This window comes from Helianthus annuus, chromosome 7 (assembly GCF_002127325.2).
Source record: "Helianthus annuus cultivar XRQ/B chromosome 7, HanXRQr2.0-SUNRISE, whole genome shotgun sequence".
Classification (NCBI taxonomy): domain Eukaryota; kingdom Viridiplantae; phylum Streptophyta; class Magnoliopsida; order Asterales; family Asteraceae; genus Helianthus; species Helianthus annuus.
Window position 1 is genome coordinate 3,721,353 of NC_035439.2, and position 26,442 is coordinate 3,747,794.

Consider the following 26,442-nt stretch of genomic DNA (forward strand, 5'->3'; position numbering starts at 1 on the left):
ATAAGATGAGCAAGTTATGATACTAAGGAAGAAAAACTAATGTGATCTATGGGCACGTTAAACTAAGGCAGGCAAAATAATGACCATTTTACATAATGAAGCTGTGATAATGTCTATTACTAACATCAAAATAATAGACTTAACTAAAAAATTCTACTTAAACGAAAACAAAACAGCTTTGGCCAGAAGTGTAATCATTTAAGCATATGTGCAAAGTGGTTGTAACAAATCAGCTTTGGCCAGAAATTGAAACAATCACTTTAGTTATGCACTTGCTAAGTATGCCATCTATGAAAGAATTAAATCAGCTTTGGCCAGATATTAAAACATTCATGCTTATGATGCACACTTAGCATAGCTTTCGTAATACTTGAATGATAAGTAGATGTATCAAGTCAGCTTTGGCCAGAAATGATATATCAAAAGCTCATTCAAGTTAAGCTATTTCTGGTTTTGTAAAACATTACATTATCTGATTCTGATTAATTAACTAAGTAAATTACAAAACCATTCATTTAATAGCAAACCACCCGTTAGCGCGGATCGAACTAATGACGTTATGGTTGCGAGTCGCAACTACGGTTAGCAAACCACCCGTTAGCAAACCACCCGTTAGCAAACCATTCATTTACAAAACCATTCATTTAGTTCACATTTAAACAGCTTAAAATAATGAGATTGCGAGTCGCAACCACGATCTCGACTAATGACGTTATGGTTGCGAGTCGCAACTACGGTCTCGACTAATCACGTTATGGTTGCGAGTCGCAACTACGGTCTCGACTAATGACGTTATGGTTCCGAGTCGCAACTACGGTCTCGACTAATGACGTTATGGTTGCGAGTAGCAACCACGGTCTCGACTAATGACGTTTTGGTTGCGAGTAGCAACCTCATGGTCTCGAGTGATGACGTAATGGTTGCGAGTGATGACGTTATGGTTGCGAGTGATGACGTTATGGTTGCGAGTAGCAACCTCATGGTTGCGAGTAGCAACCTCGTGGTCTCGAGTAGCAACCTCGCTAACAGCTGTTAATTGTGATATCATAACCGAAAATTCGAAATCTAAGGGATTATGGGATATGCTTTCCTGTTATAAGCTGATCTAATTTTATCAACATATCTCGAAATTGTAATCTACTTATCTTTTAACAATTTTCTAAAAAATTTAGAGGACAAAATTAGATCAAAACCAGGAAAAACACTTAATAATCCAAATCATATTCCAAATCATAACAGAATTCTCGAATTTTCACATGAACATGATGAACCCTAATCATAAAAAAATAAAATTCTGGAACCCGAAACCTGAATTTTAATGATTTTACTAAACAGATTTCGGCTAAAATTATAATCCAGTTAATTCGGTGAACAAAACAATTAATCTTTTCATCGAAAATCATGATTTCGAGTCGATTCTTATGACTCGAAACCGGCTGTTAAGGTTTTAAAGGTTTTGAAAAATTATAAAGAAAATAATCCGTTTTCCAAGTTTCAATCCCAGAATTATGGATACGAAAACAGAACTAACTAATCAACATATGCTCTGATACCACATGTTGGTTCAGTTCTGTTTGTTCATGAAGGAAAACAATATAAATCATACCTGTCACAGCAGATAGTGCAGAGGAGAATCCTGTAAGGGAGTTCGACATGCCTGTCATCTTGATCTGGTTCCTCCTTAGGGTGCTGACTGATGATGGGAACTTAGAAACCGAAAAGGGTATCGGTTATGGAGAGGAGGCCGAAAACCTTATTGATGTTATGACTTATGGGGTGTGAATTGTGAAACTGAGTAACCCTTAAACCTCCACATAACTCTCCTTATATAAGCACCCAGGAGGAAACCTAATTAGTTACTAAGGGTAATATGGTCTATCAACAATTACCAACTAATTAAATAATAGGTTCTAATATATTTTGATCTCTATAATGTAAATGATTAAGATGGCTATAGATTAAATATTAAACATAATATATTTAATCTTACAAATTGCAGTTAAAAAAAGGTTGATGAGCTATAATAAATGTGTTAAAAATGACAATCAAGATGTCGACCTTTCATCTAATCCAAGATCCTTCTTCTTTCAACATTTGATTCCAAATAGCATATGGTTAAAAGTTATTTAAATAATGGTATTCAAACTGAAACTCTATATCATTAAATAGTTTAACCATGGCCAAGTTCACAGCAGTTAGCAGTTACCAATGGCAGCCACATTGCTCGCCTTTTTCTTTCTGTTCATCATCGTATGCTTCTTCCTCCAAATCCATAGGAAAAAACCAGGAACCAGTAACAATCTCCCACCTGGAAGCTTCGGGTGGCCGTTTTTAGGTGAAACTCTAGAGTTCATTGGCTCTCGAAGAGCTGGGACACCGGAGAAATTTGTAAGAGATAGAAGGCAGAGATATGGAAGTCCCTTGGTTTTCAAAACATCATTGTTTGGCCACCGTGTGGCCGTCTTTTGTGGGCCAGAGGGAAACAAGTTTTTGTTTGGAAACGAGAACAAACTGGCGGCGTCGTGGTGGCCAGAATCAATCACAACTTTGTTCGGTAAATGCATAATAACATGCCGTGGAGATGAAGCGAAATGGTTGAGGAAGATGATGCTACCGTATCTAGGTCCTGATGCTTTATCGAATCGTTACTCGGTCACCATGGATGTAGTAACTCGTCTTCATATCCAAAATCACTGGGAAGGTATCATTTGGTTAAAATATGGTTTATTCGAATTTTTAAGTGCCTGCTATATAGACACCACTGACAATCCTAATTCTATACTGCTTTCAAACAACTGTTTTGAGGATGCATCAAACGGCCGTTTGAAGTTTGGGCTTGCGTCATAGTCCCCTTACCTTTAAACGACTGTTTGAGACTTTGAGTTTTTCGTCAAATGGTCGTTTGAAATTGTGGCGTAGAATTAGTAGTGTGCTTTTTGGCTAAGGTGGTGCAATCAAAATGCTTTTCAACAAGTTAGAAGATGGTTATGTTCCATTTGAGTTCTTAAATACTTTTAAAGTTACATTATTAAATAAATCAAAACATTTAAGTAGTGTATGTGTTTATGTATAAATCTAACAAAAGTAAACGCACACTACTATGTAGGGGAGGAGCTTAATTAGGGTCATAGCCTCTGTTGATTTTTCGCTCGTAGTGTTAATTTTACTAAAATAATATTTTTTTGTAGTGTAAAATATTGGATTTTTATAAGGCCGGCCCCCACTGATTTGACTTTTGAGAGTCCAGCCCCCATTGTTTTTTCGTTCAAGCTCCGCCACTGCTAATATGTGTACTTGTGTGACTATATAAATATTTTAAAACACCATAAATTATTTATTGAAAGAACAGTTTAGTACTTTTAACTTGTTATTTATGACATGCAAACAAACAAACGTACCTAGTAAAACCTATATCGACTCACTCATAAGTAAATGAGATAGATGCTCACTCAATATCATTTGTTTCGGTTTCATTTGTTCTTTAATACAGCACAAATTAGTAAGTTCTGTTGTTGTGAAGGTAGGAATGAGGTGAAAGTTTTCAACACGGTGAAACTATACTTATTTGAGCTCGCATGTCGTCTGTTTCTGAGCCTTGATGATCCAAAACATATTGCAGAACTTGGATCCTTATTCAACATTTTCCTAAAAGGGCTCGGGTCGTTGCCTATAAATATTCCTGGGACACGGTTTTACCGAGGTAAAAGAGCAGCAGTTGCTATTAAAAAACAACTAATCATGATCATCAACCAAAGGAAGCTGGCCTTAAAACAAGAAAATGCATCATCTTTTGAAGACCTTTTGTCACAACTGCTTCTATCTTCTGATGAAAATGGTCGGTTTTTATCCGAAATAGAGATTGCAAATAACATTTTGTTGTTACTCTTTGCTGGACATGACACTTCTGCTGCCTCCATAACGTTACTCATGAAGTGCCTTGGAGAACACCATGACGTTTACAAAAACGTGTTGAAAGGTGGGTTTTGCTCTAAATATACATACATATATATTTACATAGTTTTAGGTTTTTGAATCTTTTAAATGGTTAATGATGGTTTTTATATGAATGTCATTAGAACAATTGGGTATTTTGGAGGGCAAAGCGTCGGGTGAAGTGCTAAACTGGGACGACATACAGAAAATGAGATACTCTTGGAATGTAGTATGTGAGGTACTCAGATTAAGTCCACCTGTAATTGGATCTTTTCGGGAGGCCCTTGTGGATTTTGAATACGCGGGTTATACAATACCCAAAGGATGGAAGGTAAATGAGTTACACGTCTATCTGGACTGTGTTTTATCTCAAATGGGTCAAATTTAATAACCTTTCTAACCAATATTTTTAGATAATTTGGAGTGCAGTCATGACACATAAGGATGAAGATAACTTTCCATGCGTTACCAAATTCGATCCTTCAAGATTTGAAGGAACAGGACCCACACCATTCACGTATGTCCCGTTTGGAGGCGGTCCTAGGATGTGTTTAGGGAAAGGACTAGCTCGTGTGCAAATACTTGTGTTCCTACACAACATTGTGACAAAGTTTAAGTGGGACCTAGTGATCCCCGGTGAGAAAATCGAGTATGATCCTTTGGCTACCCCTGTACAAGGACTCCCAATTCGACTCCATCCTCATCAAGTTTGACGTTTTTCTATCAAGTATTTATCGGTTTGGTTATGTACCATTGCTATACAATTATCAAATATTAATTATACTTGTTTAACTTTTGCATAAAAGAGTAAAAGCAAAAAAGAATATCGAGCTTCATTTAAGATTGATGAACATATTCTAATTCTCGGGTTCGTCGTCTCTGAAAATTCGGTGGCCCTGTGTTACTAGATATATAGAGCCCTAAACAAAGTAATCTCATAAGAAAAAAAATCACATTTTCACTAATTATTCCAAAAAAAAGTTGGTATAAACAAAGTAAAACACACACTAGTATATGCATACTCGGGTGACTATCCCTATATAAATATTTTAAAAGACTAGAAGGTTTATGTATTAAAACAACAATTTAGTACTTATACATAAAAAATTAATGATACGACGATAATTGTGATAACAATAAACAAAACAAAAGTATTATAGTAAAACGATCTAATTATAGTAAAATGAAAGTTTAATTTTCCCAGGATGTATCTTAATTTTTGGCCTAATTATTCTTCTAATGATCGATTCATTTTGACGTTGAGTTCGTGGTTCAAGACTGAGTTCACGATTCACCCTCCTTAAGCGTCATTTGTCACATTCAAGACTGAAGTCACCCTCCTTAATCGGCGTTCAAGACTATCTCCTTGGTCTTCGACTAGGCCACACCCTCCTTGCTCGCCGTTTGTCAATCAGGTTTCATAGTTTCATAACTGCTAGACTGAACCCCCCCCCCCCCCCTCTTTTTTTTACAATTACTCAAAACAATAAAAATTAAAATGATATGAAGGTTTATGGTGAAATGAAAGGGAAAGGTAGCCGGCCCAAATTAATATTACACTTAATTTAAACATTGTTTTATGTTTTTTACGATTGTAGTCACTTTCAATTCACAAATAGTCAGTAGTTTAAGTTTTTCCAAAAGATCAAAACCAAAACTCGATAATCCAGATGTTGATCTTTCATCTAATCCGATGTATGATGCAAGATCCTTCTTGTTTTCAACACAAAATCTTATTCTCACATGGGCTGGTACTATATAAGATGTGGCGTCAACCGACCCTGCAGTTTTAATTTTATTTTATATGTAATGTGTATTATGGTTTTTTTATTGACTCTCAAGAATTTTGAACACCGACCCCACCCAGAGGTTTAGGAACTTAGGGGCCGTTTGGAAACTTCTGAATGGTTAAGTGTTGAACTATTAAGAGGTCTGAACCATTAAGAGTCAGTATAATGCTTAACCGTTCAGAGGCAAATGTCTGAATCATTCAAACATTAATTTGCTCATGAAACAAACAGTCTGAACCATTAAGTGTTGAACCAGTAAGAGGTCTGAACCATTAAGAGCTCCATTAAAAGGTAAACAAACAGCCCCTTACTTAGAAAAGATCAGTTTATGGATGTTGCATTTTTAAAAACATAGTGGAAAGAAAAAAAAATGAGTAAAAATTGGGTTAAATACCTCACTTATTATTTTTAAACGATTATTGAATAATACATAACATTTCCATTTCCATGGTCATGATTACCTCAAAACCTCATTGTAACCTTTAGTTTTTACCTGTTACAGATACAAAAAAGTTTATTATTCATGTGACCGAACCTTACCCAACTCGAGCCGAAAATTTAAACGTCCACCGAAAAAACTGACCTGGTGAAAAAAAAAATCATGGGACCTCCACTGAATTCACATATGATTTTAAAGGGTATTTAAATACCTTAGCCATGACCAAGTTCATAACAGTTAGCAGTCACCAATGGTTACCACATTGCTTGCACTTTTCTTTTTGTTCATAGTCTTATGTTTCTTCCTCCAAACCCATAGGAAAAAACTAGCAACCAGTAACAATCTCCCACCTGGAAGCTTCGGGTGGCCGTTTTTAGGTGAAACACTAGAGTTCATTCGCTCACAAACCGATGGAACCCCGGAGAGATTTGTGAGGGAGAGAGTGGAGAGATATGGCAGTCCTTTGGTTTTCAAAACATCGTTGCTCGGCCACCCTACGGCTATCTTCTCCGGGCCTGAGGGGAACAAGTTTTTGTTTGGAAACGAGAACAAACTTGTGGCGATGTGGTTGCCCGAAGCAGTTGGGAGGCTGTTTGGTAATAGATGCTTAAATACAACCCGCGGAGATGAAGCGAAGTGGTTGAGGAAGACGATGCTGCCGTGTTTAGGTCCTGATGCTTTATCGAACCGGTACTGTATCGCCATGGATGAAGTAACTCGTCTCCATATCCAAAGTCAATGGGAAGGTATCATCATCATCGTGTTTGGGTTGACTTGAATTTTTAAATCTTTAAACTATAAATTAATGAACTAATATAATTTGCAACAACGAGTCGTATAGGTTCTGTAGTTGATTAAAATCTTTCTGGAAATGTTTGCGGATTTTGACACGACGCAAGATTCCTTTATATGTGCACGAATAATCGTAATTTTTTTTATTGTGTGTGTGTTATGCATATAAAAGTAAGATTTGTTGTTGTGAAGGTAGGAGTGAGGTGACAGTTTTCGACACAGTGAAACCATACTTATTTGAGCTCGCGTGCCGTCTGTTTCTAAACCTTGATGATCCGAGACGTGTCACAGAACTTGGATCGTTATTCAACACGTTCCTAAAAGGGCTTGGCTCGCTGCCTATAGATATCCCAGGGACACAGTTTTACCGGGGTAAAAGAGCAGCAATTGCGATTAAAAAACAACTAATCATGATCATCAACCAAAGGAAACTGACCCTAAAACAAGAAAATGCATCATCTTTTGAGGACCTTTTGTCGCATTTGCTTCTAAATTCAGATGAAAATGGTCAGTTTTTATCCGAAATGGAGATTGCAAATAACATATTATTGCTACTCTTTGCCGGGCATGACACTTCTGCCGTCTCCATAACGTTACTCATGAAGTGTCTTGGAGAGCACCCCGACGTTTACAAAAACGTGTTGAAAGGTTGTTTTTGCTCTATATATGCATACATACCATACATATATAATTACATAGTTTCAAGTTTTTAAGTGATTGATGATCGTTTTTATACGAATTGTCATTAGAGCAATTGGGCATTTTGGAGGGAAAAGCGCCCGGTGAAGTTCTAAACTGGGAGGACATACAGAAGATGAGATACTCATGGAATGTAGTATGCGAAGTACTCAGATTAAATCCACCTGTGATTGGATCTTTTCGGGAGGCCCTAGTGGATTTCGAGTACGCAGGTTACACAATCCCCAAAGGATGGAAGGTAAACCAATTTACGGGTCTTTATGGCTTGTGTTTTATCTCAAATGGGTCAAATCAATAATATTTATAACCGAAAATGAAACGGGTCAAACAGGTTGAAAGTGACCCAAACCAACCTTAAATGATTAAATTATCCCAATGTCATATTGTATTTGTGATAGTAGTAGAAAATAGAAAGACAAAAATGTTTGCAGATCAACTGGGCGCAGCCCGGCCCGGCCCAGCCTGTTATGACTCATACCAGCTCTAGCTCTACATAAGCTTTTTGTGTGCCTCTTGACTGACCAGAGTAAAACACACAATGCTGTGTGTTCATGTTTAAATGCCAGATAATGTGGAGTGCACCCACGACACAAAAGGAAGAAGATAACTTCCCAAACGTTACCAAATTCGATCCTTCAAGATTTGAAGGAACGGGACCCACACCGTTCACCTATATTCCGTTTGGAGGCGGTCCTAGGATGTGTTTAGGGAAAGAAGTAGCCCGTGTGCAAATACTTGTGTTCCTACACAACATTGTGACCAAGTTTAAGTGGGACCTACTAATTCCCGACGAGAAAATAGAGTACGTTCCTTTGGCTACCCCGGTAAAAGGACTCCCAATTCGACTCCATCCTCATCAAGTTTGAAGATTTTATATCAAGTATGTATCTGTTTGGTTATGTATCAATGCTAAACAATAATTAACTATTATTTATACTTGTTTAACTTCTGCATAGTTGAGCAAAAAACAAAAAACAATGTATTCTATAAACAAAAAACCTGTGGGCGTTTGATTCGGGTGAGTCCACAGTTACACAGGTTGATTTTATTTCTTGTTGAATCCAAACAATGATTTAATGGCATTTAAAGCGTTCTCGTTGATAAATGACTCGTCATATTGTTTAATCAGGGGATCAAACTCCTCAGATTTCCTTAAATTCTCTAGATCAGGGTCAGTACGGATCCGCTGAAATGTTAGTAGTAGACGTTAAAAACCTGTTAACGCAAGATGTGATTATTAAAAAACAATATTAACAGTTCTCGAGTACCTTAAAATCTTCAAATCCTGCTTGCAAAGCGTCTTTTAGAGCCGAAAGTCCAGCTTGTATCTGTCGTTTGCATATTAATAACGAGTCATTCATAAGTAAATAAGTCAGAATGCCACCTGTACTTAATTCTGGCATACCTGATCAAGCTTAGAATAGCAGCATGCAACATTGTAACTTGCTACCGAAGCTTCATCAAGCTCTGGTTTTGACCCCAAAACCGACTCGAATTTTTCCAATGCATCATCATACTTTCCACTCCTAAACAAATTATCAAGAGATAATCAGCTTAATTAAGCAATCCTAAACGCCGTCGAAAAGTGGCTTTTTCAAAGGTTATTTACTTGTAAAGTTGCAAGCCTTCACGAAGTTCCCTAGCTCGAGTTTCCTTTTGTTCCTTCTTCCTCATGTAATTTTGCATCTGAATAAAAGAACATCAATAAGACGCAAACTATTTTAGCAAAACAACATCAAAAAGTGCATGCTTCACAGTAATTTCCGGCATGGAATCTTACTTGGATTTCTCTAACTTTACTGCTAACTACTCCTGAATTTCTCTCGGCCCTAATGATCTCCTTTTCAGTCAGCTCGCCCATATCCTCCCTCTTCCCTACAAACCATATCATATAATTAAAAAAAATGACAAAGTCCGCAGTCGATATCTTTTTTTTTTGTTGTAAAATGACTAACCATATCTTTTTTGCATTCTCATGTACAAAGGCCCGATTCTTTGGCGAATGGTGTACATTGTTCTTCCATATTCAGCTGCAGGCCATATCTCTGTTCCAAACATCGCACTGCAACATTTTAGCATTTGATTACCACATTTTCAACCACCTATTTTCATAAATATGAGCAAAAAAAAATCCAGAATAACATCTTGAATGCAACCTGCCTAGCGCAAGCTTCTTTTTACCTAATCCCACTGGGTTACCAGGGTATTGGCGGGTCCCGTGAGTTTTCGATTAACCGGTTCTTATAGTCACCAAAAAAATTCCTTGCGCGTATTAGCATTCAACCCACATGTTAAAAGAATTTGTGTTTCGATAATTCCATTTGAATTTAATATATTATAAATCCTACTAATTGACACTTGCATAACTCAACTTTTAGTTCACTTATAAGGCGATTTAGACGGATAATTAATACAACTACTTCAACACAAATCAAGATAAAGAAAGACTATGACCATAATGTTAAAAAAATAAGCATATATACACAAATTTTGATATCAAAACTGACTTAGGCATTTCAACAAATACCTGGTGGCCAAAACTCTATCCCCAACAGTAAACATATTAGTCTTATCAGCAGACCCTCCAGGTGCAATAGCATCAATGTAGGTCCCACCATCTCTACCCTTAGCAAACTTCAAACCAAAAGGCTGCTCAATCTCCACTTCATATTCCTCATACTTCTCTTCTTCTGGTGGTGATTCTTCTGCACCCTTTTCAGCCGACGCCTTAACGATCCAAACCGACTGTTTCCCGGAACTCGAATTGCCCAACCGGATTGAAGTTCTTAGAGTTTGGGGGTGGTTCTTGAAGTGAGGGGTGGTTAAAGAGAATGATTGTTTTGTTTGTGGGCTGTTTAGGGTTCTGGGTAATGGGGGTGAAGAACAGAGAGATGGGTAGGTGTTTGGAGCAGTTGCCATGGGTGTTTGTTTCAGTTGAAGTTGAAGTTGTTTCTCGGGAATTTGGAGTTCAAAGTGGTCATTTGGGAGGATGAAAGATTACAGTTGAGTGATCAGTGGTTGTAGTGGATTTTTGGAAATTCAGTTATCTGGTGACACGTGTCAGCTTTTGGGTGGTACAGAATGTCTTATAGTATTATTAATGATATCTATGTTTTATTATCTGACTAGTAAAAAAAAAACAAAAAAAAAATGAATCTAGTCGCTAATGTGTTGCTTAAACTGATAAATAATATTTTGTACGTATACTATAGGGATATTGGATTTAAATAATCTTAACTTTCATCAATTGGTTGATAGCACTCTCAACTTTCGATTTTTATCATAGTACTCCCAGCTTTCAATTTATTTTCTTCTACACTTCCAAACTAACTGAACCCTAACCCAGTTAGTTTTTTTTTTTCTGATGTGGCACTTTGTTTTGGTGACGTAGCATTTTTTATGACATGGCACCTGATATGGCAGTTGGCGTGGCAATTTTGATGATGTGGTAGGTGACATGGCATTTTTTATGGCGTGGTAGCTAATGCGGCAATTGACGTAACATTTTTGAGGATGTGGAATCTAACATCAGCTAACTGGGTTAAGGTTCAGTAATTTCGGAGTGTCAGAGGAAAATAAGTTGAAAGTTGGGAGTGGTGTGGTACAAATCGAAAGTTGTGAAGGTTATCAGTCAGTTGGTGAAAGTTAGAGTTATTATCCCTATACTATATCATAATACATATTATGATAACAAAAGGGTAATTATATATATTATAGACAGCGGAAAGCCCTAATTAGAGCGAATTTGTTAGGTGTTTGTTTGTTTTGATGAATTCGTCATAATATTGATAATGGTTTAAGGTAACACGGCTGAATTCCTTAAGTTACAATTTGCTTAATGTGGTCATGTTTTGAATTTGTTGGTCATTATTGAAATTGATGGGATGTGTATAGAATTTAGGTCTATTGTATAACATACATTATGCCTATAATAGTTCTAATCATGTTCTTATGCTTCTAGGGCTTTCCGAATCGAAACAAGGCGTCTGTAATGCCGCTGAGCTCCGTCACATTTTTTATCTTCAATTCCATTCATCGGTGTCAAAATTGTAAGATTTACATATTTTCGCTCCTGTTGCATCGTTTCTTTATTATCCATTGACTTCACTCCACTAATCGTTGGATTCGAAAGTCATATGTGTTCAATCCCTTTCTTGGCAATCGGTAAGTTCTAACGTGTGATTTGTTTCTGTTATTGGGCAGATCTTTAGTGATGCTGCTACCAGCAAAAAAATTGGGATGTTTGAGAGGAAAAGTAAAAGTTGTTTAGTCTGGTGACACCATGGTGATTATGGGATTAACCAAAGCAGAAAATTCTCCTAAGAAGGCTTTGGTTTTGCCTCATCTATGCACGTCGAGGTGGCCAGGATGACCATTTGTATGGGATAGCAGCAAGTATCTCCAAAAGTTGTACATATCATGTTGCATTTTATTATTTAACTAGATTTACCACCTGCTGCAATGCGGCGGGGACGTAAAACTGTGCCGAATAGCACCAATGCCACACCACCGCCAGCGACAACCAATACTGAAATTAAGGACAGTAAATACAACTTTAAATGCAAAACAGCTTGATATTTGATAAAGATTTGCCATCATTTAATACACTAATCTTATTTGAGGAAATAACATCTAATAACTAATAAACTTGCAGAAAAAGGAAAACACACAACCAAACGTACAAGCTCCAATGCACACAGTACAACACATCCTTATCCCCCTTTATATTTATATACACCACCAAGAACCCAATTCCCAAAATCCCCGAATCACAAAATCACCATTACAGTCGTTCAATTCCCCCAACAATTGCTCACCAAAATCAAATTCACTTCAAAATCAAACAGATCTGGACTCCAATTTCACTTTCCAATGCCGATCAACCGCAATTCATTACAAAAACCCCAAATTGTGATCAGATATGTGTGGAATCACAACCTAAAGTCAGAATTTGACCTAATCAACTCACTTATCAATGATTATCCATACGTTTCAATGGATACGGAGTATCCAGGAGTCGTTTTCCGCTCTCATTGTAACGAATAGGGTTGGCAATAGATATCTGTATAAGACACGATTAAACCTGTTTATTGAAAAAGTACACAATGTGATTTTTACTTTTTTAAAAATAAATAAAATTATGATGTTAGGATCCATTATTTCTTTTTCTTAGTACATAAAACATAAAACTGTGTTATAGACATGAGACATCAAGTAGTTAAACGTGTTGTATTCATATTTAATACTTGTGTTATACGCGTTGTCAGAGACCTGTTAAACCCGATACGACACGATTTGCCAGCCCTAGTAACGAACTTGTCAAACCAGAAAAAGATAGACGACGTAAAAACGTTGAACCACACACGCACATTGAGCTGTGTTAACTCGCAAAATCTAGTACGAAGCGTAAAACGACATGTTAAAACGTTGAACCACACACGTTATGCCGTGTTAACTCGCAAAATTTAAAACAAAAAAATTTGCGAAATATGAAAAGTGTGGGGACCAATGTTGAAAGTACAAAAGTTGTAAGTTTAAATTGCAAGAGATGAAAACTTTTGGTGTTATATTTAGAAAAACAAATAGTTTTGGGTTAAAAGTGAAATATCAAAAAAAAAATGAAAACCTCCCAAAGCATGAGGTATATATGCACACAAATGTTGCTAATTTATACTTTGTTAATGATGATTATATAAATAATTAATCTTTCTTTATATTTTTGTTTAAATAGGCTGTTGTTTTTAGAACGTATAGACCATCTGAAATTTCTCCAGCACTTCATAAGTTTTTTCGGGTGACCATATTGGTTAAGTTTGGATTTCTTCATACATGTCAATGTCAATGTAAATAAAAACTTCTCTTTACGACACTAAAAAACCCGTCCACTGGACGGGTATACTGCTAGTTTTAAGAGTTTAACTAATTAAAACTTTTAAAGCATATAGTTCAAGTTTTTAAAATATATTGTTAACTTTTAAAATTATTAATATTTAAGCGGTTATAACTTTTCATACATCAAACTTTTTCATACATCAATATTTCTTTAACGTTAAAAGTTCACCGTGATAAAGTTAAAAGTTCACCATGATATATTAAGAATATATATTATTGTGTTAATTTAGTACGTGATTGGTAAGTACTTTCCTTTAGAAGGTTTGATAAACTTTAAATGGCAATGTTTCCCACAAATAAATTGCCAACTGAATATATATGTCATCACTATTTTTTTAACGGTAAATTTGGATTACTAACGGATTACTGGAGTATTATTGTGACACCAGCGGAATCACCTGATCATATCCATCTCCACTAGGCATAATGTCTATACACCAATTCAGGAGGAAACCCAATAAATATGGGAAAAAACCCCCTTGTGGGAATCAAACCCAATACATATTGGTCCCAAAGTTTTATCACATCCCAAAATACCACTAGGCTATAAAATCTGGTAATTATTCGTCCACTTGAGGGAGAAAGGTTTCTTGTTTTTGGGATAATAAAGCTAAAGGTGTGGTTATGACCTCATAACCCTCTACATAAGCGTCATGTCATCCACCATCCAAAATCACTACTCTAAGGTTGTGGTCATGACCAAAACTACTATCCCTTTATCATTTTAATTTATTTTTTAAAGTGTCAAAATCTAATTACTTTTACGAATGCTATGGTTTCATTTTCTTCTTAATTATGTTCAAACTTTTGTTAAAAGACACCATTTTCTATCAAAAATAATAATAACATAAAAACATTTTTAACCCTCCTTTATACAGCCACCGATATTCGCATATTGAATCAATCTCATTATTATTAGTTTAGACGGGATGAGTATACTACCACAACTCTATAAACAAACATGATAACACATATGTTTAACATTTGCTATACAGTTTAAGTAATATGAGGTAAGGTAATGGTACATCTAACTAATTATTATTATGGTTAATACTGACTAACACTACCATACCGTATTTTGCTTTATTATGGTTCAACCCAATTACCAAATACCCTCCCCTTACAATAACTCTTGACATTTTAAGAATAAATTCGTCCTTTAAGATTTTAAGTGCCTAGGCCGAGCCTGAAAAAAGGCCATTTGGCCTAAAGAATTATAAAAACTATTTTTGTAACGATTGATGTTATAACAATAAATATAGCAAAAATGTAGAGTTACTAAATATTTTTTTTTTACTTTTTTATTATTAATTACTTTAGATAGATGTTTGGATAATGGATATAGATCAAATAAAACTAATGGCCCAATATGTTATAAGATTTTAGATACGTATAAAATTAAAATTATTTAGACCCAATAATATGTAAGATTATATTTTTATAGAGAGTGTCCAATAAATTACATTATGTATATGTTTTGATAATGAATATGGACCAAATAAGACTAAGGCATAATGTATTAGATTTTAGAAATGAATAAAATAAAATTATTTGTGCCTAAGTTGTAAAATTAAATTTTTATATAAGGGTCCAAGAAATATTTTAGTTTCACAATTTAAATATAAGAAAATTTTGATATTTTATCCATTTTTAATCCCACATTAGAGTCCCCACCATCCCCTATTTTATATGAGAAACTAAAGTAAACCCCATATTTGGAGGGTTTACTATGATCTCCTATCCAATATTTTAATGTGATTATGAGTGGGAAAATATTATTATTTAATTATATATATATATATATATATATATATATATATTAAAATTCAGTTTTAATGAATAGTGACTCACTAAGTGATTAGCAAATGGTATCGGGTACTGGTACCGGTATCAATTTTACCAAAGCAGGTGTATTTTCGGTAATGGTTTGGCACCGGTATTCATCGGTTTTTACCCACTAAGTGATGAGCAAATGGTATCGTGTACCGGTACCGGTATCAATTTTTACCAAACCGGGTGTATTTTCTGTAATGGTTCGGCACCGATATTCATCGGTTTTTACCCTCAAATACCAGTGTGTAACACCCCGAAAATATTAATGTTACATTTTTAAACTAAATACTAGTAGTAAGTTAAGATAAAAGACTAGGAAAGATAACCTAGTTAGTAGAAATCTTAACATAATATGACAAAGTTTAATAAAAAAAAACTCTTGTTCTATAGCCCATGTATAATTGAGGGACCAAAATTGTCAATTCAGGAACTTAAATTATTATTAGTAAAAATAACACACTAAACACACACCTAAGTGTGTGTTTAATCGATCAGAACGCAGGAACAAAGGGGATTTCTCCTCAAACCCTAATGTTCATAAAATCCATCAATTGAAGGTTCAAATCGAGTCCGAATTGAAATCTGAATATAGATTTGTGATCACCTTGACTAAGGGATCGTAAGGTATGCAAAATTTCATGATTTGGTTCTACCTTAGATTTTAGGTAAAATCATGAGGTTCAAATCTGAGCATGCATGATGTTTGTTTTAATTGAAATAGTGTATAGGGATGAACCCTACTAGATTTCTCGTTGAAATTTGGTTTAATTCTTGTAAAGTTCATGATCACCATTAGAGGTGATATGTGGGTTTTTGTAGAAAAGTATGAGACATTAGGATTTTGATGTATCCTAGAGTAATTCAAGCTTTATGAACAAGATTCAGAAATTATTGATGTAAAAATTTAGCGAAATTGCTTAAATTGATGTTTGCTATGGCTAAATCATGAATGTTAAACTTAGTCACAAATTGTAAGAAATTATGCACACAAGATGCTTGATAAAATGCCTAAAAGACATTGATCGACACAAATGTGGTGTCGGTTAAGTAACAAGCTTAATCATGAGCCGAATGGTTCTAATGATAAATTGGCTTGTATGTTTTAGGCAACACGAGCGAGGCGTCGGGAAGTCAAGCCGGTGCGGACGCTCGCCAAAAGGGAAAGCTCTAAGGTACGTGATTAACGCTACTATAATGTTGATGATCTAGTTTTCATTTTAATGGTTTACTAGTTATGAATAATAGAGAGTCGTGATGGTTTGGTTGCTTGAAATGAGGGACCTCATAATGGCAAACCAAAATGAGCTATAGTGGTGGGTACAAACCGGGTAACGGGAGTACCTCATCCGTAGTCCATAAACCCGTGTGTCGGGTAATGGGAAGAATATTATTTGTCACGCAAACCGGTAATGGGAGCGTGTGGGTTGAAGTAAGGGATCCTAAACGGATCATAATTGTTGTAAAGGAATACCCCGTGCTGTGCTTTGATGTCCTTAAAGTGCAGGAATTGGTATAAACGGGTCAAAACAGCAAACAGGAAGGATATGCAGAGACTACCGTAAATTACGGTACCACCGTAATTTACGGTAGAGAGTAAACCTTTACGGTGGTTCTCTACTAATTTACGGTAGAACCATCAACGTCCAGCTCTCACCGTAAATTACGGTGACCACCGTAATTTACGGTGGAGCCCAGCTAAAAATGTCAAGTTTTGTATAATTTCATATTTTGAATCCGATTTAAACGCACACTTAATTATGTGAAATTTGAGGGATTCTAACCTTGATATTTTGTTAAATTTCCAGCTTTAAAGTAAGTCAATCAAATGGATGGTGATCAACGCAAGGCTTCGGAACCGAACACAATCAAGAAGTTGTTCTTCACTTTTGTCTTAGATGTTCGCTAGTGATAATTTTGTAATGAAAGGAATACTTATGTATCCTTGTTGTGTTGTGATGGCTTTCAAACACTTATGTCCTAAACTAGAATTAAAATTTGCGTTTGTGTTTTAAATGACTATGATCTTTCTTATTTAGTCGGTTTAAATATTGGGCATTTTATTTAGAGTGTTACAATTTGGTATTCAGAGCTAAGGTTAAAGAGAATTGTGTTCGGTTCAAGGCTTGATCAACATCCGGTAAGAATTTACTTAAAGCAAATTAAATTTAAAAAGATTAAAAAGGGTAACGATTTATTGTGTATGGGAGGAGTATAGTGATATACTCGAACCCGGGAAGTACACTTAGTATAGATGATAAGGCAAAGTTATATACTTGGCCGGAAAATAAGTACGAAGTCTCATGTAAGAGCATGAGAGCGATTGAACAAGATTATTTAACGGATCATTTTAACATTTCAGTAAGAAGATGTCGGGAGGTGCTAGTAACAATGTTCTATCCCTCACTACCGACGAGTTGAAAGAGAAGATTGCCGAGGAAGTTGGTAGGGCCATCGAAGTTAGTCTACCAAGATTTGTGGAAAGAATGCAAAACACCTTACTTTCGACTATGGAGGAAAGAATTGGTGAACTAAGAGAAGATCTTACTAGTGATAGAGGCAAGACTAAGGAAAAGAAAGGTTGTTCCTACAACAAGTTTATGGCGTGCAAGCCCCCGATTTTCAATGGAGAGGTAGATCCAATTGCTTGTCAAAGGTGGATAAGCGATATTGAGGGTGTTTTTGAACGAACGCATTGTGATGAAAGTGACTTTGTGGCATATGGAACTGGCCAACTTAGAGGCCAAGCCAAGGATTGGTGGGACAACCTCAGAAACGAAAGGGGTGCTGAAACAATAAGGGCGATGACTTGGGAAGCTTTCAAAGTACCATTCCTCAAACATCATAGCCCCAAGGCAGTGATAAATAAGATAAAGGAAGAATTCATGCAATTGAGGCAAAAGGGTGAAACCGTTGATAAGATTACGGGGATGTTCATGGATAAGCTCAAGTTTTGTGACGACTTGGTCAAAACTAAAGAACAGAAAATTTATTATTATCACACCATGCTTAGGGCTGAATATAGGGAGTTTATGACTCCCTCACATTATGAAAGCCTCACTGATATAATCAATGCGGCGTGGGAACGCGAGATTGAACTAAAAAGGCAAGTTGAAAGAGGTGAAAGGAGGGCCTTGGATGAAAACCCGAGTCCCACAAAGAAGCCGAAGGTAGCTGAATCTTCGAAGAAAGGAAGTGCAAAAGGAGGATCTCCGAGTTGCAAAACATGTGGACGCACTCATAAAGGTGAATGCTATTTCAAGAACAAACCTTGCGTGGCATGTGGCAAGATAGGGCATGGGGTTGCAAATTGCCCAGACAAAGTAACGGTGTGCTATAAATGTTACCAACCGGGTCATAAAAAGTCAGAATGCCCGGAATTGGTGGGAAAGAAAGAGAGTGCCGCCTCTAGGGATGAGACCCCAAAAGCTAAGGCAAGGTCGTTCCAAATCACTGCTGCTGAAGCAAAAATGGAACCTGACGTGGTTACAGGTATATTTACTATAAGTTCGATCCTTGCACGTGTTTTATTTGATACAGGTGCGAATAAGTCTTTTGTTTCACATAGATTTATTCAAAACCCCATGTTTACATTAACAAAATTACCTATGCCAATGGAAGTAGAAGTAGGTAATAACAAAAGTTTTCTTGTTTGTGATGTATGTCGGGAATGCAAATTGAATATCGATGGCGAGGAATACTCCATTGATTTAATACCCATGTCCATGGGTGAATTTCAAGTGGTCGTTGGAATGGATTGGCTATCCCGCTACCATGCTAAGGTGATATGCTTACGTAAGGAGATACACCTAACGTCTCCGAGCGGAAGGCGCGTCATCATCTATGGGGAGAAGGCTTGTAATCCCATGATATGCTCGATGATAGAAGCCTGCAAGTTTATACTACACGGGTGTAAGGCATATCTAACTTATATACGTGACGTCGAAAAAGAAACACCAAGAATTGAAAACGTACCTGTGGTGCGTGAATTTAAAGATGTCTTTCCCGAAGATCTTCCGGGAATGCCACCAGAGCGCGAAATAGAGTTCGGGATTGAACTGACCCCGGGTGCTAAACCGGTTGCTAAGGCACCGTATAGATTGGCACCTTCAGAAGTGCAAGAGTTAATGTCTCAGTTGCAAGATTTACTAGAGAAGGGATTCATCCGGCCTAGCGTGTCTCCTTGGGGAGCTCCCGTGCTATTTGTAAAGAAGAAGGACGGGAGCATGCGGATGTGTATTGATTACCGGGAGTTAAACAAACTCACGGTAAAGAATCGATACCCACTTCCGAGAATTGACGACTTATTCGATCAATTACAAGGCGCTAGCTGGTTTTCAAAAATCGATTTGAGATCGGGTTACCACCAATTGAGGGTAAAGGGAAGTGATGTACCAAAAACGGCATTCCGGACACGATACGGACATTTCGAATTTCTCGTGATGTCTTTCGGATTAACGAATGCGCCCGCGGCTTTCATGGACCTCATGAACCGGGTTTGCAAACTGATGCTCGATAGATCGGTGATTGTTTTTATAGACGACATCCTCGTTTATTCAAGAAACGAGGCGGAGCACGCTAACCATTTACGAGAAGTATTGGAGGTATTAAGGCGGGAAAGATTATATGCTAAATTCTCAAAATGCGCCTTCTGGTTACGAAAGGTGCAATTCCTAGGGCACGTCATCAGTGCCGAGGGAATATTGGTGGATCCGTCGAAGGTGGAAGCGGTGTCAAAATGGAGCCCTCCAAAGAATCCATCCGAAATTAGAAGTTTCTTGGGGTTGGCAGGTTACTATCGGAGATTCATTCAGGATTTCTCCAAAATCGCAACGCCATTGACCAAATTGACCCGCAAGAATGAGAAGTTCGTCTGGGGAAGCGATCAAGAAAAGGCATTTCAGACATTGAAGGAAAAATTAACCTGTGCACCGGTGTTGACTTTACCGGATGGTACGGAGGATATGGTAGTGTACTCGGATGCATCGCACCTAGGCCTTGGGTGCGTACTAATGCAAAGGGGAAGGGTGATCGCCTATGCCTCTAGGCAACTTAAGCCGCATGAAACAAAGTACCCAACTCACGATCTTGAGTTGGCAGCCGTGGTCTTTGCCTTGAAAATCTGGAGTCATTACTTGTATGGTGTGAAAAGTACTATTTTCACTGACCATAAGAGTTTGAAGTACTTTTTCGATCAAAAGGAGCTAAACATGAGGCAGAGACGTTGGTTAGAAGTGGTAAAAGACTACGACTGCGAGATCCATTACCACCCCGGAAAGGCTAATGTGGTGGCGGATGCCCTTAGCCGAAAGGACGAATGCGCTCCAATACGAGTACGGTCTATGCAGTTGGTAGTAACTTCAGGTTTGCTCGAGCGTATCCGAGAAGCCCAAACCGAAGCGTTAAAGAAAGAAAACTGGAAGAAAGAACGTATAAAAGGGATGGTAAAAGACCTTACGGAAGGAAGTGATGGGATGAAATGCCGGAATGATCGGATTTGGGTCCCGAACACATGTGGTGTTAAGAGTCTTTTGCTTGACGAGGCTCATAAGTCTCGCTATTCGATCCATCCCGGGGCAACTAAGATGTACAGGGACTTGAAGCAAAACTATTGGTGGCCGGGGATGAAAAGGGATGTGGCTAAATACGTGGAGAAGTGTTTGACTTGTTTACAAGTCAAAGCGGAGCACCAAAAACCCTACGGCAAGTTGCAACCATTAGATATTCCGGTTTGGAAGTGGGAACAAATTACAATGGACCTGCTAACCAAGCTGCCCAGAACTAGCCGTGGTTTCGATGCCATTTGGGTAGTTGTGGATAGACTAACCAAAAGTGCCCATTTCATCCCTATCCGAGAAACTTATACGTCAGAGAAGATGTCAGAAGTGTACACTAATGAGATAATAGCATGCCACGGAGTGCCGGTATCCATCGTGTCTGATAGGGATACCCGGTTCACTTCAAATTTTTGGTGCGATTTCCAAAAACAAATGGGAACTAAATTGTTTATTAGCACCGCGTACCATCCTCAAACGGATGGTCAAAGTGAAAGAACAATACAAACATTGGGGGATATGTTACGGGCGTGCATAATTGACTTCGGGGGTAGTTGGGATATTCACTTACCGTTGGTTGAATTCTCATATAATAACAGTTACCACGCAAGCATCGGTATGGCTCCGTATGAAATGCTATACGGAAGGAAGTGTCGAACTCCGGTATGTTGGGGTGAGGTTGGCCCGCGTGAACTTGAACATAAAGATATAATCGGACTCACGAATCAAAAGATCGACATAGTCCGAGCTCACTTAAGGGCGGCTCAAAATCGACAGAAGGCGTATGCGGACAAACAGAGAAAACCGATTGAGTTCCAAGTTGGCGATAAGGTTATGTTGAAGGTATCACCGTGGAAAGGAGTAATCCGGTTTAGAAAAAGGGGAAAGTTAAGCCCCAGGTTTATCGGGCCCTTCAGAATCATCGAACGAGTCGGTAGGGTGGCTTACCGTCTCGAATTGCCCCCAGAGTTGAGTGGGATACATAGCACGTTCCATGTATCACAGCTCCGGAAATGTCTAGCTGACGAAACCGCGTATATTCACTATGACGACATCGAGGTGGATAATAGTCTCAACTACGCGGTGAGACCAATTGCTATTCTAGATCGTAAGGTGAAAAGCTTAAGGAACAAGATGGTCTATCAAGTAAAGGTCAAATGGGAACACCGAAAAGGATCAGACACCACTTGGGAGTCTGAAGAGGAAATGAAACGACTATACCCTACACTTTTCGGTACGTATAAGAAACTTCTGTCATATACATAAACAGGTTTCGGGGACGAAACCCTCTTTAAGGGGGGTGGACTTGTAACACCCCGAAAATATTAATGTTACATTTTTAAACTAAATACTAGTAGTAAGTTAAAATAAAAGACTAGGAAAGATAACCTAGTTAGTAGAAATCTTAACATAATATGACAAAGTTTAATAAAAAAAACCCTTGTTCTATAGCCCATGTATAATTGAGGGACCAAAATTGTCAATTCAGGAACTTAAATTATTATTAGTAAAAATAACACACTAAACACACACCTAAGTGTGTGTTTAATCGATCAGAACGCAGGAACAAAGGGGATTTCTCCTCAAACCCTAATGTTCATAAAATCCATCAATTGAAGGTTCAAATCGAGTCCGAATTGAAATCTGAATATAGATTTGTGATCACCTTGACTAAGGGATCGTAAGGTATGCAAAATTTCATGATTTGGTTCTACCTTAGATTTTAGGTAAAATCATGAGGTTCAAATCTGAGCATGCATGATGTTTGTTTTAATTGAAATAGTGTATAGGGATGAACCCTACTAGATTTCTCGTTGAAATTTGGTTTAATTCTTGTAAAGTTCATGATCACCATTAGAGGTGATATGTGGGTTTTTGTAGAAAAGTATGAGACATTAGGATTTTGATGTATCCTAGAGTAATTCAAGCTTTATGAACAAGATTCAGAAATTATTGATGTAAAAATTTAGCGAAATTGCTTAAATTGATGTTTGCTATGGCTAAATCATGAATGTTAAACTTAGTCACAAATTGTAAGAAATTATGCACACAAGATGCTTGATAAAATGCCTAAAAGACATTGATCGACACAAATGTGGTGTCGGTTAAGTAACAAGCTTAATCATGAGCCGAATGGTTCTAATGATAAATTGGCTTGTATGTTTTAGGCAACACGAGCGAGGCATCGGGAAGTCAAGCCGGTGCGGACGCTCGCCAAAAGGGAAAGCTCTAAGGTACGTGATTAACGCTACTATAATGTTGATGATCTAGTTTTCATTTTAATGGTTTACTAGTTATGAATAATAGAGAGTCGTGATGGTTTGGTTGCTTGAAATGAGGGACCTCATAATGGCAAACCAAAATGAGCTATAGTGGTGGGTACAAACCGGGTAACGGGAGTACCTCATCCGTAGTCCATAAACCCGTGTGTCGGGTAATGGGAAGAATATTATTTGTCACGCAAACCGGTAATGGGAGCGTGTGGGTTGAAGTAAGGGATCCTAAACGGATCATAATTGTTGTAAAGGAATACCCCGTGCTGTGCTTTGATGTCCTTAAAGTGCAGGAATTGGTATAAACGGGTCAAAACAGCAAACAGGAAGGATATGCAGAGACTACCGTAAATTACGGTACCACCGTAATTTACGGTAGAGAGTAAACCTTTACGGTAGTTCTCTACTAATTTACGGTAGAACCATCAACGTCCAGCTCTCACCGTAAATTACGGTGACCACCGTAATTTACGGTGGAGCCCAGCTAAAAATGTCAAGTTTTGTATAATTTCATATTTTGAATCCGATTTAAACGCACACTTAATTATGTGAAATTTGAGGGATTCTAACCTTGATATTTTGTTAAATTTCCAGCTTTAAAGTAAGTCAATCAAATGGATGGTGATCAACGCAAGGCTTCGGAACCGAACACAATCAAGAAGTTGTTCTTCACTTTTGTCTTAGATGTTCGCTAGTGATAATTTTGTAATGAAAGGAATACTTATGTATCCTTGTTGTGTTGTGATGGTTTTCAAACACTTATGTCCTAAACTAGAATTAAAATTTGCGTTTGTGTTTTAAATGACTATGATCTTTCTTATTTAGTCGGTTTAAATATTGGGCATTTTATTTAGAGTGTTACACAGTGTCGTACCAGTACCGACCGGTTCCGAACCGTACCGTACCAGGTATATTCGGTACCGGTACCCACTTTTGGGGATTTCGGTAACGGCATTTTCGATACCGGTTGGTACCGAGCTCATCAAATCATGTAGCAACGTAGCAATGCAAGCAATTGCACCGTTTAGATTATTTTTCATACACACACTAAGTAAACTGTATTCGTTTGATTAAGGTTTTATATACACAACAACTTATTTTGCTTTATTTTTTGTCTTTTTCTATAATGAATGAATTGTAGCATGTAAAATTAACTTGGATATTTAGATTATTGATGAGCAAATCGTGTCAAATCCTGTAATCAAACCGGTATCGTATCGGTACCAAATTTACTATACCAAATCATTTTCGGTACCAGTTGGTACCCACCTTTTGGCATTTTCAGAATCGTTACTTTCGGTTCGACACCAGTCTAGCACCATACATGTATTTATTGATTTTTACCTTCAAATACCATACCGTATTGTACCGAGTATCTTCGTTGCCAGTACCTAATTTCGATGATTTTCCAGATCGGTACTTTCGGTACCGTTACAAGTACCAAGCTCATCCATATTTTAATGTGTTAGAACCGTAATAACTGAACTGAAAAGAACCGAATTTCCAACGTTTAGGACGTGTGGGTCCTATTATATATTAGGCTATTTAAAATCGATTTTCTAGGACGGAGTGACTATCCTCCTTACCACGCAATTTTTATTTATGTTTTGATATTTTGTATCTGCTTGCCGTTGCTGACAGTCATTGGGTCCCCGCCGCAACGCGCGGGTGGAAAATCAACTAGTTGATTATGAATATACATGGAAAATCAGATGTGGGGTGTTTTTTTTAAATTAAGATATTTATGGATAAATGTATATATTGGATGAATTATTTAAATGAAGATGGGGTTCTATTCTGAATGCTATAAGACATCTCATCCCCTATCTAAACCCTCATTCTTCAATTTAAGGGAAAATGATAAAAATAAATAAATAAATAAATCCCTTAAATTTGTTTGTCACTATTCAACCGATGTGTCTCTTTTTAATACTCCCTTCGTCCCATTAAAAGTGTCCTATTTTGAATTTTCAAAGTCTTTATTTATAAATTTTGACCTTAAATAATTTTGTTTGTGTTAGATAATACTTGATAAAAGTTATATGATATGAGTGTGTTTTACAAGTGTTTTTATCGGGTTAATTTTCATCAAGTTTAATATAACACAAAAAATATATAATTAAAGTCAAAGTTTATAAATAAAGACTTTGAAAATTCAAAATATGACACTTTTAATGGGACGGAGGTAGTAGTTTTTATGGGTGGTTTTAAGTGGGAGAAGGATAAAATATAATAAAAAGAAGAATAAAAAAGTATTGTTTAACTGAGTTGAGATAAAAAATGAAGAGTAGGAAACGGGAGGTTTTAAAAAAGTGAGAAACTAAAACCACCGTCATCGGAACAACCAAAACTAAAACCCAACAGTTTAAAGAAACCCAAAACAATTGTATCGAAGTAAAAATTCAATGCAAATAAGCTCTCAGGTGTGATTTTCCTCATCATCACATATTCTGGACCGGGTAAACAACAAGAACTCCAAAATCACCCCCCCCCACCCCCGCCCAAAAAAAAAAACTCGTCGCTGTAACACCTCGAAATTTTCCGTCAAATGAAATATCGACACGTGTCACGTGCGATAAAAGTATTATAAACCCATACTTAGTTAAAGATGTATGGCAGGATTTATTTTTTTTAACATGTCGACATGTTAATTTATACCTCTGAACGACTTCATTATAAATCCCAAGACCCTAACGTGATTAACAAACATCTAGTATACCTTTAAATCCGGTGATTACTAATAATGATGGATTCCAAATTTTGCAAGAATAGATCCTATGAATTAATGCTAGATAAACTTTCGTGTGTAATTCTATCATTGTGGAAACCAATAATTCTACAAGATAGGTAGACACAACTGATCAAGCATGGGTTAAAAGGGCCTCATACTGACAAATTCAGACTCAAAACTTTACCATGCAAGTTGCCTATTCAAAGCTTGAAAGGTTAAATTTTTTTTGCCTTCTGGCAAAGGCTTACGGACCGTAAAGGTCCTGCCTTACGGTTCGTAAGGGGTGCCCAGCGACAGCAGCTTGGCTGTTGGCAGTTATAAACGTTTAACCGACTTAGTAAGATATTTTCAGCAACATGGGCGACCCCTAACAGTTCCTAGGCACTAGGAAACACTTGTAAATGATCTGGGATCAATGATAGACCTAGTTGTCATGATCTCAATGGATTTAGAACACTATATAAAGCCACATTGTTGCAACATTGTGTTCATTCCTTCCTTCTGCATT

General features: G+C 37.1%; 3 protein-coding genes across 3 annotated transcripts; 2 read left to right on the plus strand and 1 right to left on the minus strand.

The window, feature by feature from the left end:
- The first annotated feature begins 2,199 nt into the window (after positions 1 to 2,199).
- On the plus strand, positions 2,200 to 4,780 carry LOC110867638 (beta-amyrin 28-monooxygenase-like). The gene is made up of 4 exons (XM_022116643.2): positions 2,200 to 2,701; positions 3,620 to 3,976; positions 4,077 to 4,264; positions 4,347 to 4,780. The coding sequence occupies exons 1-4, from the start codon at positions 2,209 to 2,211 to the stop codon at positions 4,644 to 4,646; spliced, it is 1,338 nt and encodes a 445-aa protein (XP_021972335.1). The 5' UTR covers positions 2,200 to 2,208; the 3' UTR covers positions 4,647 to 4,780.
- A 1,467-nt stretch (positions 4,781 to 6,247) lies between these two features.
- Positions 6,248 to 8,833, plus strand: LOC110867636 (beta-amyrin 28-monooxygenase-like). The gene is made up of 4 exons (XM_022116640.2): positions 6,248 to 6,908; positions 7,147 to 7,602; positions 7,704 to 7,891; positions 8,220 to 8,833. The coding sequence occupies exons 1-4, from the start codon at positions 6,413 to 6,415 to the stop codon at positions 8,517 to 8,519; spliced, it is 1,440 nt and encodes a 479-aa protein (XP_021972332.1). The 5' UTR covers positions 6,248 to 6,412; the 3' UTR covers positions 8,520 to 8,833.
- Positions 8,550 to 10,654, minus strand: LOC110867637 (protein MET1, chloroplastic). The gene is made up of 7 exons (XM_022116641.2): positions 10,181 to 10,654; positions 9,609 to 9,715; positions 9,434 to 9,528; positions 9,263 to 9,339; positions 9,059 to 9,179; positions 8,922 to 8,981; positions 8,550 to 8,839 (listed from the first exon to the last, which is right to left on the minus strand). Exons 1-7 carry the CDS (start codon positions 10,570 to 10,572, stop codon positions 8,699 to 8,701), a joined length of 993 nt encoding a protein of 330 aa, XP_021972333.1. The 5' UTR covers positions 10,573 to 10,654; the 3' UTR covers positions 8,550 to 8,698.
- Positions 10,655 to 26,442: the final 15,788 nt, after the last annotated feature.

Bases quoted from the DNA above. Each gene is read 5' to 3' on its own strand.
- LOC110867638 (XM_022116643.2), top strand. From the start codon at position 2,209: ATGGCAGCCACATTGCTCGCCTTTTTCTTTCTGTTCATCATCGTATGC. The intron at 3,977-4,076 runs GTGGGTTTTGCT...GAATGTCATTAG, and splicing joins TTACAAAAACGTGTTGAAAG to AACAATTGGGTATTTTGGAG. The intron at 4,265-4,346 runs GTAAATGAGTTA...CAATATTTTTAG, and splicing joins CAATACCCAAAGGATGGAAG to ATAATTTGGAGTGCAGTCAT.
- LOC110867636 (XM_022116640.2), top strand. From the start codon at position 6,413: ATGGTTACCACATTGCTTGCACTTTTCTTTTTGTTCATAGTCTTATGT. The intron at 6,909-7,146 runs GTATCATCATCA...GTTGTTGTGAAG, and splicing joins TATCCAAAGTCAATGGGAAG to GTAGGAGTGAGGTGACAGTT. The intron at 7,892-8,219 runs GTAAACCAATTT...TTTAAATGCCAG, and splicing joins CAATCCCCAAAGGATGGAAG to ATAATGTGGAGTGCACCCAC.
- LOC110867637 (XM_022116641.2), bottom strand. From the start codon at position 10,572: ATGGCAACTGCTCCAAACACCTACCCATCTCTCTGTTCTTCACCCCCA. The intron at 9,340-9,433 runs GTAAGATTCCAT...TCTTTTATTCAG, and splicing joins GTAAAGTTAGAGAAATCCAA to ATGCAAAATTACATGAGGAA. The intron at 8,982-9,058 runs GTATGCCAGAAT...TGCAAACGACAG, and splicing joins GCTATTCTAAGCTTGATCAG to ATACAAGCTGGACTTTCGGC.